Source organism: Perca fluviatilis, chromosome 6, assembly GCF_010015445.1.
Source record: "Perca fluviatilis chromosome 6, GENO_Pfluv_1.0, whole genome shotgun sequence".
NCBI lineage: Eukaryota > Metazoa > Chordata > Actinopteri > Perciformes > Percidae > Perca > Perca fluviatilis.
In genome coordinates, this window is record NC_053117.1 from 34,655,907 (window position 1) to 34,673,262 (window position 17,356).

Here is a 17,356-nt window from a genome sequence, read left to right on the forward strand (position 1 = left end):
TTTTAGCCACACTGTGTATATAACACAAACTGCCCTTTTCCAGCATCGCAGAAATAGCCCAAATACACCCCATTCTATCAAAATCAGACACTGAAATCCACACACATGCCTTCATAACATCGTGTTACAATGAGACAATCGACAGTCTATCAAGAATAGATTACTGTACTTTAAAAATGTAAAAAATTTACTTTTGTAATTACTGCACTTTTCTCTGGCCTACCTATGCCAGCAAGAAAAGGTTGAACTCGTCCAGAATGCAGCTGCCAGAGTCCTCACAAGATTCTAAGAAGCTTGATCATGTAACACCGGTACTGACGTATCTGCATTGACTACCGCTTCACACAGGAGCTGATTTCATAATCCTCCTAAGGCTTTGAATAGTCTGGCTCCCTCATACATCTCTAGCATGATTTTCCCATATACACCATCACGCCCTTTATATTCCCTTGATGGCGGTTACTGAACCATTCCTCGTTTTAGTAAGAACTCTTGGTGGTGGAGCCTTTGCCCACCGAGCTCCACTTCTCTGGATTAATCTCCCACTGCACATTCTCACATACTTTCAAATCCAGGATGAAAACGCATATTTTTTTCCATTCACTATGATCTCTGCTAATTTCACCGGCAGGGTACTCAAATCGCGGACAGTTTTAACTTGATGACAAGTAAGCTAGCTACCCCGATCCTGCTACGTTTATACTGTATGATCCCTGGTTTTAAAATTACTAACCTCAACCTTGTTGTCATATTAAAATGATCACCTGTGTGTGTGTGTGTGTGTGTGTGTGTGTGTGTGTGTGTGTGTGTGTGTGTGTGTGTGTGTGTGTGTGTACTGTATGCAAATACTTTTACATGTAATATTTTCTTTTCTGTTGTTTTTACTGACGTGTAAAGTTTAGAGACTCTCTGGGTGATACTGAAGTTGTACAGCTCATGATTAATCTACAAACACTCATTTTACATGCTGACTTGCTGAGTAATGTGGTTTAGATGTTTGCACACCTAATTGCTGGATATTTGAAAAGTTATGTTTTTGGACTTGGCTTCCATTCAAATGTACAGGTGCGCAATTTCTTTTTTCTTTAAAGATTTTTGGGGCATTTTAGGCCTTTATTTGTATAAAACAGCTGAAGACATGAAAGGGGAGAGAGAGGGCGAATGACAAAGGGCTGCAGGGCGGAGTCGGACCTGCGGCCGCTGCGTCGAGGAGTAAACCTCTATATATTGGCGCCTGCTCTACCAGATGAGCTAACCAGGCACGCACATTTTAATCAAACTTACAGAAAGAAAGACATTACAAAATGTAAATGAATGCGAATCCGCAACTGTTATGCAACTATTGGGAGACAAGGTTGTCATTAAACCACTGCAGAAGAAGAGGATGCAGTGAGAGATAACATGATTAACAGAGTGTCAGTTAGATGAACAATAACGATGTGAAAAATGTGATGGAAATACCGCATTTCTGTTTGTTTCTTGTACTTAGGTGAGGAACATTATGTCTCCTCATCCATCACCTTGCTGCACTTTTTCATTTCTTCACTGACATTTAATTTACATCCTTCATAGACGTCATGATTTATTCACCAGGTCGCATTTGCTTTGATCGATACATTAACTTTTCCACCACAGCCAAGTGTAAAAGCCTTTTTGTGTGATATTCACTCATAATAAGTTATTCCAGCAGTGACTTCTGTAAATTACATCTATGTACTACTAAAAAAGGTTTAGTGAAATACAAAGATAGAGAACGTGTAATTGGTGCCTGGGTTATGCTCAGTGTCTTTTCCAGTCCAGGACGTGTTACGTGCTTGCACCATGCAGGAGTTGTAGGGAAATGGCTGAGGTGGATGGTGGCTGTACTCTGACAGACCAGGGTTCACATCCTGAATGCTGAAGTAGTTATGTTCAAACACTTTGGTTAGTAAATGTTTTTTTTTTGTTTGTTAAATATTAGAAGCTATAGATGTCATGTCTCCTGCTCACAACCATTGCAATGTCAATCATACTTCATTTGCAGTCAGCTTCATTTTAGTCGGAGACACTTGCGTGAAAGAACCGACCATTTATAGCCATTTATGGTGAAACGGTTACAGTAGGTTTGGCGGGAAAGGCTCTACTCTTTGAGGGAACTCTCTAAGTCATTGGTAAGAATTTGGGAGCATTAGTAAAAGTAATGAATAAATGTGTAGAAATAACTAGTTTAAAGTAATGTACAGTAATGGAAAAACAGTGGATATAGCTAAAAGTTGAAATAGTTAGTTATTGGTTGAACTAGCTAAAAAAATTAGCTTAAAAGTAACGTTAATGGATATATTGTTGACACATTCAGTTTTTTCTTTCAAATAGTAGTCGCCTTAGAAGGCTTGTTATCAGTACAATTGCTGTTCAAACCAACCTTAATATTGACAGTTCAATTGTATAAACAGTTAACAATATCCACTTATATTATAATGAATAGTGTTACATTCCCATACATTCAGAATTGATGGTTACGCAAGTTCGTTTGACTTCATCTGGGGGTACCTCAGACCAAAAAGGATGGGAACCACTGATCTAAGTATCTGAGCAGCAACAAGGTGTCAGCTGGGCCAACTGTGGAACATGTATGAAACAGATGCTTCAGTACCTGAGCCTGAGCTCTATGGTTCATGAAAATCCTGTCTTCATTATGTGATCACGTTTCCTGTTGCACATTAAAGTATACAAATGTAATGTTGAGAGACAGAGTTGAATATTCAGGCTGCCGGGTTGTAAAGCCTCAGAGTGTTTGTGGCATCTGCCCAGCTGTGCTCACCTGGAACCATTTGGCGTGTCGGAGCGACGCCAGCGCAGCCTGGCACTTCTGCCTGTCCAGGACATCCTCCTCCTCCTTCTCCTCGTCCTCCTGCCTCTCCTTGTTGTCGTCCTGATGGCCCTCATCTGGAGAGACGGACAGGATGAGACAGGACAGACTGAGCGTGACCACGCTGACCTCCCACACGCACACACAGACACACACACAGGCAGCAGGGTTGGACGGCTAGTTATTAGGCAAACCCACTGATCTGACCGAATGAGCTATAGGAAGGGCGGGGGAATTTGAGAGATTCCGTGATTTTTTTCTGGGAGAGGGAGAGTTTGTCATGCACAAGGCAGGCTATTTCATTACATTGACAGGAGGGACTGGAGTAGACTTGAGCGCATGCGTCTTGCCGCCCGGCCGGAGTCTCACTCTAGATGCAGATCAGTGGCTGGAGGCGATTGAACACGCCAGATTAGTGTGTTATCAATTACGGCGCAGGACGAAAATGAGAGCATGGCAACGACTCGGGAACAAAAGCCAGATTAATGTTTAGGATAACACTTTGGAATACAGCAAGGGAGACATTTGGTGGATTGAGAAATACTGGCTCAGGAATGCCTGAGATTGGGGAAAGGCAGGAAACAATGCAGACACACTTCCAGCTATTCCACTTGAAGAGAGGAAAAAAAGTCATCCTGCTCTAAAAATAAATAAATACAAAAAATTAAATACAAAAGGCAGCTTGCTCTGCAGTTTTCTTCGGCGCCATGCTAGTATTTTCACTCTTGCGGGGTCGGTCAGATGTTTATGTTTTGACTGAAACAGTCTCTCCACACCGGGTTCCTGTGGGGAGCACTCCTGCCATGACTGGAGGCCGAGCCATGGGAGAACGACAGCAGAAGAAGAATGACAGCAGATGACAACGACAACATAAACATCTGAGAGTGAGAACGCCACCCTGGAAAGAAAGTGAAGGCTGTTTGTTCTCGGGAGCGGCTAAGGGGTTCCCACTGTGGGACAGTCAAGCAGACGGACAACGTGGGTTGGACAGACTGCAGACCACACTGCAGAGCTCAGTAGTGAGGGCTCACAGGCTATCAACGGTCTCATCGAGGAAATCTAAGATAGAAACATTATCTTTTTTCTTCAGCTTGCCAAGTGGCAAATATTAATGTCCCATCACTCTGGAATCAGTGCCATTATGGTTCAAAGATCTCTTCCCATGAGCAACAGCCAGCAGAGATTAAATCATGGCTATTTTTCTACGAAACTGACAGTTCTGCTGACCCAGAGCATTAAAGTAATGCTCCCGCTCCTAGAGAGGGGGTTACGGTGGAGTCTTTATTAACAGATACACGCAGTATTCAAATTTATCTGTCTTCGTGTGAGACATCAGCAGTAATGTGAGCGCAGGAGCGGTGTGTGTGGTTTAGCAGTCTGTTGCTGTAGAGACTGCAGTGAAAGCTGAACAGGATGGAAGAGGTGGAAGACAAACAAAGGAGCCGATGAGAGACACAGGGTTTGTCCCGTGTCACTCCTCCTCTAGGACCAAGGACTTAAGGCCTTCATGTTCTGCCCCTGGGACTTCTGGGTAATATAATATACCACTCTGACTGGCATGATTTGTCAAAGGTTGCTGGAAGAGTGAAATGATTCCATCCTTCTTTCTATCCAGCGCTTATAGGTGCACTCTCTCAGTTGTGCTTGCTTTGTGCACCTGGAGACCTCAAAACTAATGAAATTGGGAATTGAAGTGAGACCTGACAAAAAGCCATTTCATGTTTTTTTCTCACTTAAAAATACTTTGTTGTAAGAAATTACAAGTACATAAATGGTTCTTCAGTGGCACTAATATTGCCAGGGTAAGTGGACCGATGCTACATAAGAAAATGTAAGACGAAGCATTTTCCTTGTGCTTTCATTCATATCTACACTGGACTTTTCAATAAAATGAACAATGAAAATGTAATTTTATTACGATTAAAAAAACTCTAACTTAATCTATGGAGTCTCAAGTGTGCCAGAAGAATGAAAATAGACATTTTAATTGTTACATTTAATTTATTTATTAATATATTATTATATTGATACCATTACATTTGCCAATTAAAAGCCTCATTCAATTATTTAATTTAAATATTATTATTACTTTAAGTTCATTAACATTGAATTTTGAAACGGAATTCAAAAATGGAATTCCAGAAAAGGAAAGCGAATTTTCAACTGTAGTCCTCGAGTGGAGGCCACGAGTAATGTGCAGGTTGATGTAGTAAAACATTTAAAAAATAATACATTAGAACTGCAAATAACAATTTTTGTCATTATAGACTGTTCTATCAATATTTCTTTTAATTAATCAATCACCTATAAAGTGTCAGAAAATAGTGAAAAATACCTTAATATATAATAACTTCAAGGCTTCTTCATACATGCATACACACACACACACACACACACACACACACACACACACATATATATATACAGACATATATATACACACACATACATACATACATACATACAAACATACATACACACACTACATATATACATACATACATACATACACACACTACATATATACATACATACATATATACATACACACACACTGTATATATACATACATACATATATACATACATACATATATATATACATATACATACATACATACATATGTATATATATACATATACATACACACATACACATATATATACATATATACATACACATATATATACATATATACACACACATATATACATATATACATACATACATACATATATACATACATATACATACATACACATACATAAAAGAGAGAGAAGAGAGAGAGAGAGGAGAGAGGAGAGAGAGGGCTATGTATCTATGTCTCTCCATATCTGTCCTTTCTGTTCTCTTCTTCTTTCTCTCTTATTATCTCTCTTCTATCTATCTCTATCTCTATTTCTTATCTCTCTGTATCTGTATCTCTATCTTGTTGTCTATCTTTATCTCTTGTGTCTGTATCTCTGTTGCTATCTGCATGTGTCTATATTGTCTGTGTGTTGTGTATGTGTGTGTGTGTGTGTGTGTGTATGTGTTGTGTATGTAAAGTGTGTGTGGTTATATGATCAGTTGGTTGGCCTGCTTACGTTTTATTGTCTGCCTATCACCATTCCATCTCATGGAGTTAATCTCCCTCGCTGTTGTCCTTGGTTTCCATTTTCTGATTACCTTTCACTTAAAGATGATTCTCTTTAATTTAAAACATGCATAGACAGAATGTCACCTACAAATTAAATCAGATCCCAGCATTCACAGCAGCAGCCGGAGTCATTAAACACTGGATTCTTCCAGTGGCACACTCAAGACTCCGTAAAATAATGTAATAAAGAATAGCATATCGATTTTTTCTAACTGAAGAAAAATACTTGCGATCCTTCCAGCTCGGACTGGAAATTTCTGGTAAAACAAAAAACAATTTGAGTCACACCCCAGGAAAATGTGTTATTAACCACCCAGCCAAATCTTTTTTTTTTTTTTTTTTTTTTTTTTTATAAAATTTGCGAGGTATATAAAATTAGGTTTCAATTATGGTGAAAAAATAAGCTGTCCCTGCCGAAGGCAACGAATCGTCAGACCCTCGTTGCATCTGTGTTAATTTGCTCGCACATTTACTAAAAATGTGCTCATCTTTTGCAGATAAATTGTGGAAGCTGATTCCCAGAGGCACGCCATGAAGGAACCATCACTCACAGGTCAAGACCACGTACAGATAAGGACAACCCCCGCTAAATTCTCCCTGACATCATCAGCTTAGGGGAATTTTGATTAGTGACCAGGACATCAGATTAATTCAATTAACACTGCTTTTTCAACATGAAATTATGGGATGTCATTCTGAGCCAATGCAAATTGATCCCCAGAGAGGGGTCCAGCACTTAAAGCAGAGAAGCACGGGGGGGGAGGAGAGAGGGGGGGTAACAGGAGCATGTCTGAGGCAGAGAGTGAGTGGGTTGGTTTGATTTAGTTTAGTTGATTTAGCCCCTTGTACCCGGGGGTTTCCTGCTGCTGGGTGGGTGCGGGGGGGTGGGGGGGGAACCGCCTCGTCAGCAGCGGGGCCGCAGAGAAGTGTCAATCCACAGCGCGCTGACCTGCGGAGCTACGGCAACAAAACCAACAGTCAGTGAGCAGAGGCCAGCTACAGGAGGACATCTCAGAGCCAGAGTGAATCAGTTAGACGGTTACTCACCACAACAAATACTCCTCAACGGGTTCCTTGAAGCCACAACTCTCACATATGACAGGGTTTACCCTGCCATTATAAGGCTTAGGTGCAGCACCCAAGCAGTTTTGGGCACCATCTCAGCCGAATGAATGTAAAATCATGAAAAAATAACTAAATGACTTTCCTCAGATCTAATGATTGCAGTTGGTCCCCAAGTGAGTGTTATTTATTTATTGTCTGCTCTAGCTATTCCAACGTTTTAGACACAGATATGGTAATAATAATGGTCCAAAATGATGTAAAATTGCATTTTATTATTTATAAATATTATTTAATTTATTATTGAAAAAGATCCCATTTTCTTGAGGGAGGACCCCTAAACCCTTTCACCAAATACGTGCACCCAAGTCTTCCACAAACCCAGGGAAAACGCTGTATGATAAATATTGATATATCCTGATGAAGATATGAGAACAGAAACGTTGTAAAAGTGAGTAAAGTGTGTTTGTTTTTTACCCTGCACACCTGTCAATAACAGTGTCTGGTGTGCAACAACAGACACTGTTATTGACAGCAAGAATTATTAACTGGGAGATTTAAACTTCTGCCGTGGGATCAGCTAATGCATTCAAAAGAAAAGACTCACCACTCTGTTGATGTTTTTTGAAGTACAAAAACACCAATAGTGAGTGTTCTTTCTGTAATAATAGCTCAGCTGGTGAAAGAAACATTCAGCGACGGCTAAAAATGACAAACTTGCTACCCGAATGTTTAATACATTTCTCTTTGCTACTAAACAAAAGTGAGAGAAGAAATAAAATTTTCAACAAGAGATTTATTAGCCTCTGAGCTTGGCGAATGCAGATATTTTTGGACCCAAAATGGAACAAACTATTGGACCCCACCCCTAAGCAGAGAGTTCATAAATCCATAAGGCTGTGAACTTAATCACCTATTTAAATTCTTCTCTTTGTGTAGGAAACTCTCTCAGCTCTGCTCTTGTCTGTGTGAATACAGGAGAGGGAGAGGGACCATCACTCTACAACAAACCTGGATGAAACAATGTCCTCGTTTGTGCTGACAGGATGTTGAACCTGAAGGGAAAATGTTTTCCTCTGTGTTGTTGACTCGGCACTCAACAGCTGTGCTTCTCTCCTGTTTGGCAGAATCCATTTTCTACCTTTTGTGGCGGCTCGACTCAATCTTTTTCCCCCACTGGGAGCGGGACCACAATGGGACTCGCTGCTCCGTAATGGCAGCTCGCCACTTCTGATTTCGCCTTGCATTCATATTTTAATTTCATTCCCATTTGTGGGAGAAAACAAACAGTCGAAGCACTGATGCTAAACGTTTCCCCATCATTTTAAAATGTTTCACGGCTACTGATCACAACAGATGAATTGTCTCGTCGGTGAGAGGGACTACTTCACTTGAACTGCCGCCTCCTTTTCCTTCAGGGATTAATTCCTTTAATACGTCTGTTAAATGATGTCTCTGTTTAACACGTCTGGCCAAAAAGGAACAACTTCCCTTCTGTGGATTGCTAAATCCTTTCTCGTCAGATACAGGCAGATATACAATAGGACACCTGAGACAGACGTCTCCTTTTTCGCCAATCCCAACCCAAAACTTCCCCTGCGGAAATCATCCTTCACTGGCCATCTGCTATTTCCACCACACTTGACCCAGATCCATAACATCCCTTCTCCCTTTTCCCCCATTTGGCTCTCAGCTTTCAGTCCTCTCGGTGCATCGTCCTTCCCAATTTTCCCCAGTCTCTCTCCCATATCAAGCTCCGGTTTCACAGTACTTTTATACCTTTGCATTCCCTCTCTCCCTTTTCCTTACTCTCTGCCCTCTGTTGTCATGTAAAGGTCAAATAAAAAACAGGGGAAGCATCCCCCTAAACAGGAAGCACAGGAGGAGGGGTTAGGGGGGAGGAGAGAGGAGGAGTCAATACCTTCTTCTGTGGTGCCGTGCTCCTCCCTCATGGTTAAGGAGGAGAGGGTGATCTTCAGCGTGAGTCGAGGGTCTTTGGTGCTGCAGACCCGGATGGCTGCGTCGGGCGCGCACGACTGCACCTCGTATTTGTCCTCAGTCATCGTCTGCAACACAGGGCTGCACGTTTTAATTAAATATTGAATATCACAGTCGCAACATTGACTCCAGCTGTTTGTTAAGAACGAGGAACTGCTGTTCTACTTTGTTCAGGAAAAAGCTGTGTAGAATCACTGGCCTACAAGTAAATTACTTCTTAAATATATTGAAATAAATATAATTATTTACCTTAACTGCAGAGATAAAAAGAAAGAAAGAAAAGGCCTTCATATGAAACACACTTATTTAAAGCTATAGTGCGTAGATTCTGTCTCCCCCATGAGGAATTCTAAGTAATGACAACAACACTGTCGGCCGGCGTGTCCACATGATACAAGCCTTACGTGATCGCGCCCCCACCCTTCCTCCACGCAGTTGCTAGAAGCCACCATAGACTGTTAACGTAGTCTATGGTAGCCACAGAGGACACGAAGGATTAAAAAAACATGACGGACTCTTCAGAAGCGGTAATTATCTTCACTCGAGTTTCTGCGCGGGATAATGTCAACAATTCACACTTAACTGATCACAGCTTTCATAATACGAATATTTTTTTTTTTTTTTTTTTTTTTGGTTTGAGTAATTTTTTTAAGACAAAAGTAAAAATTCTGTGCGGTCAGCTTGTTAAATGTGAATATTTTCTAGTTCCTTCTCTCCTGTGTGACAGTAAACTGAATATCTTTGAGTTGAGGACAAAACAAGACATTTGAGGACGTCATCTTGCGCGTTTGGGAAACACGGATCCACATTTTTCACCATTTTCTGACATTTTATAGACCAAACAACTAATTGATTAATCGAGAAAATAATCAACAGATTACTCGATTATGAAAATAATAGTTGCAGCCCTAATTTGCTGTTTATGTTGTTTGCTGTTGTTGTCTTGATAAACTCAGGATAATGTACCAACTCCATCAGTATCCTTTCAGTCATTCATTAGTCTTTGTTTACAATCTTCCACTTCTGCCGGGTTTTTTTGTTCACCGTTTTCAAAGAAACGCAACACTTCCTGCACAGATATTTCATGATAAAAGACTTCCACTTTAAGGGTGGGATTTTAATTTGAAACATACACAGAAAGAGCTGGGTTCATTGAGGGCATACATTATAATACATCATGATTTTCATGAAATCAAACCCCATTTGCTTTTTTTGAGAATTGACAGTATTTGTGCAATACAATATTTAATTGCTGAGAGAACTAAAGTAAAAACACAAACATGATTTGACATAAAAGTACTTAGGCCTACGACCTGTATGAAAGCAGCAAAAGGCACAAACTTTGTTTACGTGCAGCTTCCTTCCACATTTCATTCAGTTTCTGCCCTTGTTGTTATTGTCTGCCAATCCCCAGCACGCCACACTATCTGGTTTTTCCTCACGATTCGCGTTGCCTTCAGTGGCATGTTTTCAAGTGCATTCTCTCTCTCTCTCTCTCTCTCTCTCTCTCTCTCTCTCTCTCTCTCTACTGCGAGAAATGACCCCCCATCCATCACCACTCTGCCTGTCAATCCCCTCCCAGCTTGAACCAGGAAATGAGAGCTTCAAATGGTTTCCTCCATTGATGATGAAGTGCGCGCGGCAGATATGGCAGGTAATTAACTGAGATGGGCGCACAGGCAGCACGTTTAGGCTCTGTGTACGTCGAAACTGCTTTGTTAGCTAGCAGATGCTTAGAGAGGGGGGTGGGGCTCTGTGGATACTCATTTACAGGGTAGAGATATTTCGATAACATTATTTATACAACTTTTAGGGTGTTAAAAAACCCACATTGCGCTCGGGGTTGCCAGGAGGCATAACATCCAATTGAAATAACAAGTCAGCGTTGTAAAGAGCGAGCTCCGAATGGTCAAAGGTTAGGCTGTGAAGATTATACTGCAGTCTGGGCTTTAGACATCTCAAGGAGACAGAATGTCACAGATAAATCAAGTATAGTCTCAGCAGCACAGGCCACTTCCTTTTCATATCATATTCACTTCAAACCAGCTTGTCTGTATCTCTTCTCCTACTGACTAAAAATAATCCTTTCATCTGGCTTCAGAATAAAAAACTCTTTCTCCCTGAGAAATTATTTATTTCACCCACAAACCGTCTTGTGTACTTAAATTTTTTTTGTACACAAAGGAACTCTGTATTATACACTAAACTCATGACTTTATAGGAAATCATTTTTTTTTTTTTGATTTTTTGAATTAAGGTGGGTTGAAATATTAATATAACAATATATTTATTAGGGCTGAGTGCCGGTACTCAATACCTTTAAGGTTTGTCTCACATTGCCAGACCTACAGTACAGGCCAAAAGTTTGGACACACTTTCTCATTCAATGCGTTTCCTTTTTATTTTCATGACTATTTACATTGTAGATTCTCACTGAAGGCATCAAAACTATGAATGAACACATATGGAATTATGTACTTAACAAAAAAGTGTGAAATAACTGAAAACATGTCTTATATTTTAGATTCTTCAAAGTAGCCACCCTTTGCTTTTTTATTAATAAGGGAAATAATTCCACTAATTAACCCTGACAAAGCACACCTGTGAAGTGAAAACCATTTCAGGTGACTACCTCATGAAGCTCATTGAGAGAACACCAAGGGTTTGCAGAGTTATCAAAAAAAGCAAAGGGTGGCTACTTTGAAGAATCTAAAATATAAGACATGTTTTCAGTTATTTCACACTTTTTTGTTAAGTACATAATTCCATATGTGTTCATTCATAGTTTTGATGCCTTCAGTGAGAATCTACGATGTAAATAGTCATGAAAATAAAGAAACACATTGAATGAGAAGGTGTGTCCAAACTTTTGGCCTGTACTGTATCTCCACAGCGCTGTGTAGTAAGGTAGATAGAGACAGATACATTCCAGGATAAGAGAAAAAAAAACACTCTGGGCTGTTTGCATTTCTTTAAACCAATCACAATCGTCTAGACTGGCGCTAAGCTCCGGGCGCTAAGCTCCGGGGCTCCGGGCGCTAAGCTCCGGGCGCTAAGCTCCGGGCGCTAAGCTCCGGGCGCAGCGACGGTGGCTCTGCAAAATGGTCTCGGGAAGGAACTTCTTTTGGTTGAACATTTTGCTGCTCCGCAAAAGAAAACGCCACCTACAATATTAAATGAAGTGAACTGTTGACACATTACAGTAAGGTGAGCTATTTAAATTAGCTGTCTTTTGTACTGCCCTCTATCTCTGCAATAAGAAAATACATTTTCAGCGTGTAGCTTGCTAGCTCCAATGTTGTTGTTGTTTCCCGAAGCGAACAGTTTGAGAACTTATAGAACATTTCACTTGGATGAGTAGATCATTTTGTGACTGTAGTCCATGTCATGTTATTCAGCTAGTATGAGCCGGTGTGTTCACATATATTAATAGTGTAAGTCACTAAATGCACTAAATGCTTTGAATCTATTTTAACTGAAAAATATATATACTTTGTGATTAACATGTTTATTCTGATTTCTAAGTATCTTAGGTTGTATTATAAGTGGTTCTATTAAACCTTTCTTTATTACCAATTCTGTCTAAACATTTGTTAGAATTTCAACTTAATTTTAAAGCATGTTTGTATGATGCCTTGTTGTCCTGTGCATATCTGTTGGAATTTATATAGTTCTGAATCAAATATATTTTTTACAGAGAATGCAAAAGTACAGGGACATGTATCAATAAAATGTTTAAATATGTAGTGACAACCTGTGTGACAATATAATCTCAGAGCTTTCAACAGCATCTCAGTGATGATCAGTGATGGGTGATGTGGGAGACAAATGATCCTGATTTGTCTCCCACATCACCCATCACTGATCAAAAAAATATACCTATCACTATTAAACATAATATACTATCTATACTGTCTACATGTACCATTTGTATTATTAATATTATTATTATTATGTCCTGCTTCATGCCAGGCTGTCAGTCTCTTTTCCAATGTCACCAGTCAAACTCTCGTCCTTTTATCACACAGAAAGAACCTTCTGGTTGTTCTCTGTGGACGAGCGTTTCCACTGAACCTCGGATCACAAAGATGCCTTTTTAAAAGCCTCCCCCACCCCAAGGTTGCTTCATGGCTCATTGTGGATGTGCCAAACACTGCAGAGCAGAGCTGGAGGTGTGGCAGAGCGTACCTGGATCTGCAGGGGGAGGTTGGCGCTGATGGTGTACAGCAGCAGTTTGGTGGGTTTCTCCCTGCACATCAGCACCAGCTCCAGGTCCATGTCCCCTTTGATCAGCAGGCCTTTGGCCACCAGGCCGACACGTGTCACCCCGCACAGCGCCGGCGTGCCATCCGGCCTGAGGGCAGAGGGATGACAGCCGGCGTCAGATTCTCTAACACAATAACATGAGCCAACACTTAAAAATATTCTGCACCATTTGTATTTATTTATTTCTCTGTACATCTAACTGTGTCCTGTGCAATTTGCCATTTCATATTCATATGTATATATATATATATATTCTCCCCACCTGTAAATAAAAGTGTTTATAGTATACATATAACAGTTATTACTCTCTTCTTATTTTTTCTATTTCCTATTTTATTCTTTGTGTATTTTTGTTATTTGTTGTGCTACATTGAGCTGCTGTGACAAGTGAAATTCCCCATCGTGGGATCAATGTCAAAGTCGATCTGATCTTATCTTATCTTCTAACAGACATAGTGACGGCTCAAAACACACAAATACGGCCCGAGAGCCTCCGCTCTCTGTGGCTGCGAGCCGATTGTATTTTTAAATGTACAAATACGTCATTGCAACCATTAAAGGACAAGTTCACGTTCCAAGTCTTGATACAAGATTCACAATCCACATGAACAATGAAAAAAAATTTCGCTTTCTGGAATTATGTCTTCTCTCCATAGAGGCCATGAAGTGATTCCGTCCTAACGCATTCCTATGCGCTGTAAGACTTGAATTTTAGGCCTTCATTTGGATAGGACCGCTTAGACTTGAAAGGGAAGAGAGAAGGGGAACGACATGCAGCAAAAGGCCGCAGGTTGGAGTCGAAACCGTGGCCGCTGCATCGAGGAGTAAACCTATATATGGGCGCCCGCTCTACCAGGTGAACTAACCAGGCGCCCACGCTGTAAGACATTTTGAAAGTTCAGCTGAAGCTTATTATATGCATCAGCAGTAGTCATGTCAGGTTTTGCCGCTGCTAGAAACTTATGTGACTACCAAGAAGTATCCCTCATCTTTATAAACTAGAAGAATTACTGTAGCTTGACCAGCTGCAACTGTAAAATGCCTCCAACAAGTTAATACATCAATAATAATGAGCTGATAATTAGATAAACGGAAGATTATATCATGGCACAATGAGTACTTTTACTTTAGAACATTTTATCAATATTTCTGGACTTCTGCTTGAGTAAAGTCTGGGTATTTTCACACTTTGGTGTTACTATTTTTACTTAATTAAAGTATCCGAGGACTTCTCTGATGTGGCCAATCACAGCTACACAGATGCTGAAGCTGTGGCTGGAGTTGAAGGAAACATTTGTTTTTTGTTTTCTGGACATTAATCTTTGTAATAACATTGCTGCCTTGACCTACTCCTACGTATCAACAATACAAAATATTTTTCTTTTTTCTGTCCTGGATGTGACTTATTTGTATGAATCAGCTCCCAGCTGTATCTCCACAGAGATGCTTTGTTTAATACAGAACCTCTGTGTGCATGTTTAGGCCACGAGGCAAACGTTGAGAATTTATGACTGTTTGTCGAGCTTGTTTAATCATCCAATCATCACGTTCCCCTCCCGATGAAGATATACAGCAGAACACAGTTTTATAGAGGGGAGTGATCTGGCACTGTGCTGCAGAAACGGCTGAATATACAAAAATAAAACTGGAAGGAGCAATAAATTCACTTCATTTTACGCTCCGAGAACACGCCCACTTAGCAGTCCAATGCAGAACTGAACTGTAAGAAGAAAATATAGCACTATAATCAAAGCAGAGATGTTCTCGGGGGCTGTATGAACGGTAATTGGGTCACACTGAAACAACCGTAAAATAAGAGCACATTCAGCGGGACATACTTCGTCTCAGCAGCGTCTTCATCCGCCTTAATGTCTCCAGCCCCGGTGTCAGTGGAGGTCTTCCCTGAGGATGTGTTGAGGCCATCCATCCAATCAGAGACTTTCTTGAGGGCTCCCTCCACGGTGGACACCAGCGTCTGGACCGCCTCCAGCTCCTCCGGCGCAGGATAGATGCTGGCGTGCTTGGCCATGACATGGCGGTCGTCGTTTGCAAACGATCGGAATGACCTCTGGGTTCAGACGAGGGGAAAGAGAGACATTATCATTTCTTATCTCAGGCATGTTTTCATTGTGCAGTATGAATCACACAGAGTGAGCAGGTGGAGGTTCAGAGTAGGGCTAGGGCTGCACAATATGAAGAAAATATGGGATAACGTTGTTGAATATCGCAATAACAATATTATTTGTGTTGCGATAAATTAAAGTGTAGTGTAAAAACACTGTAAACTAGTTACCGTATTGGTCCTAATATAAGACGACCCTGATTATAAGACGAGCCCCCCTCTTTCAAGATTCATTTTTTGAAAAATATTTTTTGAAGACCAAATCTTGTTTTTATAAATAAAAATAATTTTATTTGAAAATAATTCTAATAAAAACACCTTTTAAATAAAAAAATATTTTCAATATCTTTTTAGATGAAAGTGTCACATATACAATATTTCCAAGGCCTTCAGCTGAATGACTGCTCTGGTAATGGGCATCCCATCATTAAGTTTTTCTGTCATGTAATCACACACTGTCCGGTCAATCTCTTGGAAGCGGCCGCTTTGAGGACCACGGTAAGATTCTCTCTGGCTGTTTGTATTTTTAGACAGTGTATCATCTCCATGACAACGCCTTGTTGTACTTCCGATCTTACGACTTTTAGGCTTTTTTGTAGCTGGATATATCATTTGTTGCGTCTAAGTATGACTGTGGATAACGTTAGTGATAGTGAGATGCTTGCTACAGTTACACATCTAGTGATGAATCGGCGAAAACCCATTTTATTTCTCCGCTTCACTGCGTTGTTCTAACGCTGCTGGGCGCTCCCTCTCTTCAGTCACTCTATCTGGCTTGACCATATAACGTTACCGTGCTGTCGGGCGGTCGTTGAGGCTCTGTCTAAAACTCTGCCATTTCGACCAGCTGTTTGTAACATAAAAATAAAATGGATTATGGATCATTTCATTTCTATAGTTTATAGCTGACTTCACCAGCTGACTTCTCTATTGGCTGTTGAAACCGATGACGTCCCTTACGTTCTGAAACCAGCCTCTGCGACTTGAACCGCTGAAGGTCTAGACCCCAAATATAAGACAACCCCACTTTTTCAGTTTTTTTCCTAGAAAAAAAACCCCTGTCTTAGATTCGGACCAATACGGGACTTTCAGGCTTATGAGGCTTCAGCAGTCAACTCAAATGGGTTCCTTCTAAAATTATTAATTTTTTCAATGCAGTTTTGCATAGAGGGGACTGTGGATTCTGTCCCCGTCTCTCCCTTTGTATTCGAACTAAGAAGGGATCTCTACACAGCCAGTATGGACAGAAGGAATGACTACAATAACTACTTTAATTAGGGCTGTACAATATGAGGAAAATATGTGATACTGTTGTTGAATATCGCGATAATGATATTACTTGCGATAAATAAACAGATATTAAAGTGGACTCAGTTCTACATTTCTGATGATTTCAGTATTCTGCTAAAATACAACACATTTCTTGTTGAATTTAAAACAAATGAAAGGAAATACTTTCCAACAGCTTTTATTGATCAACTTGAACATTGAATTGAATCTAAAAGGTTACATTTTTATTGCAGATTTTTACTGATATTTTCTTTCAACTAACATAAAAAGTCTCTGAGTGTCTTTCGCGGTATGTCGCAGCCTTTCGCGATGTGTGTATCGCAGCAGTTGATATCGCAGTAAAGATAAAAAATAAATTAAAAAAAACGATATATTGTACAGCCCCAGTTCAGAGTGAAGCTCAAGGACGTTCAGAGAGGAAACATGTCCGCTCATCGACCTCAATGGACTTCTACAGGATCTAAACCTGTGGCCTTTGCAACTCATCAGTATCATTAATCAGCATACATGTCAGAGGGAATGTTCTGACAATGTTCTGAAGAGCATGTACTGACTTAATAAGTTAAAAGAGCCTGATATTTTTCATCTCAAAACACCCATCTGTCAAGTATATTATTTCTCTAGAATATCA

General features: G+C 40.3%; 1 protein-coding gene across 2 annotated transcripts in view; it reads right to left on the reverse strand.

Annotated features, from left to right (window-relative positions):
• Positions 1-17,356, reverse strand: part of LOC120560311 (spermatid perinuclear RNA-binding protein-like) — a 102,952-nt gene that overhangs the window by 29,115 nt on the left and 56,481 nt on the right. For both annotated transcript variants that reach the window (XM_039802648.1, XM_039802649.1), the window contains exons 3-6: positions 15,152-15,381; positions 13,236-13,401; positions 8,971-9,115; positions 2,801-2,925 (exon numbers count right to left, since the gene is read on the reverse strand). In XM_039802648.1, coding sequence (XP_039658582.1) covers positions 2,801-2,925; positions 8,971-9,115; positions 13,236-13,401; positions 15,152-15,381 — 666 coding nt within the window. The remainder of the gene's footprint in view (positions 1-2,800; positions 2,926-8,970; positions 9,116-13,235; positions 13,402-15,151; positions 15,382-17,356) is intronic.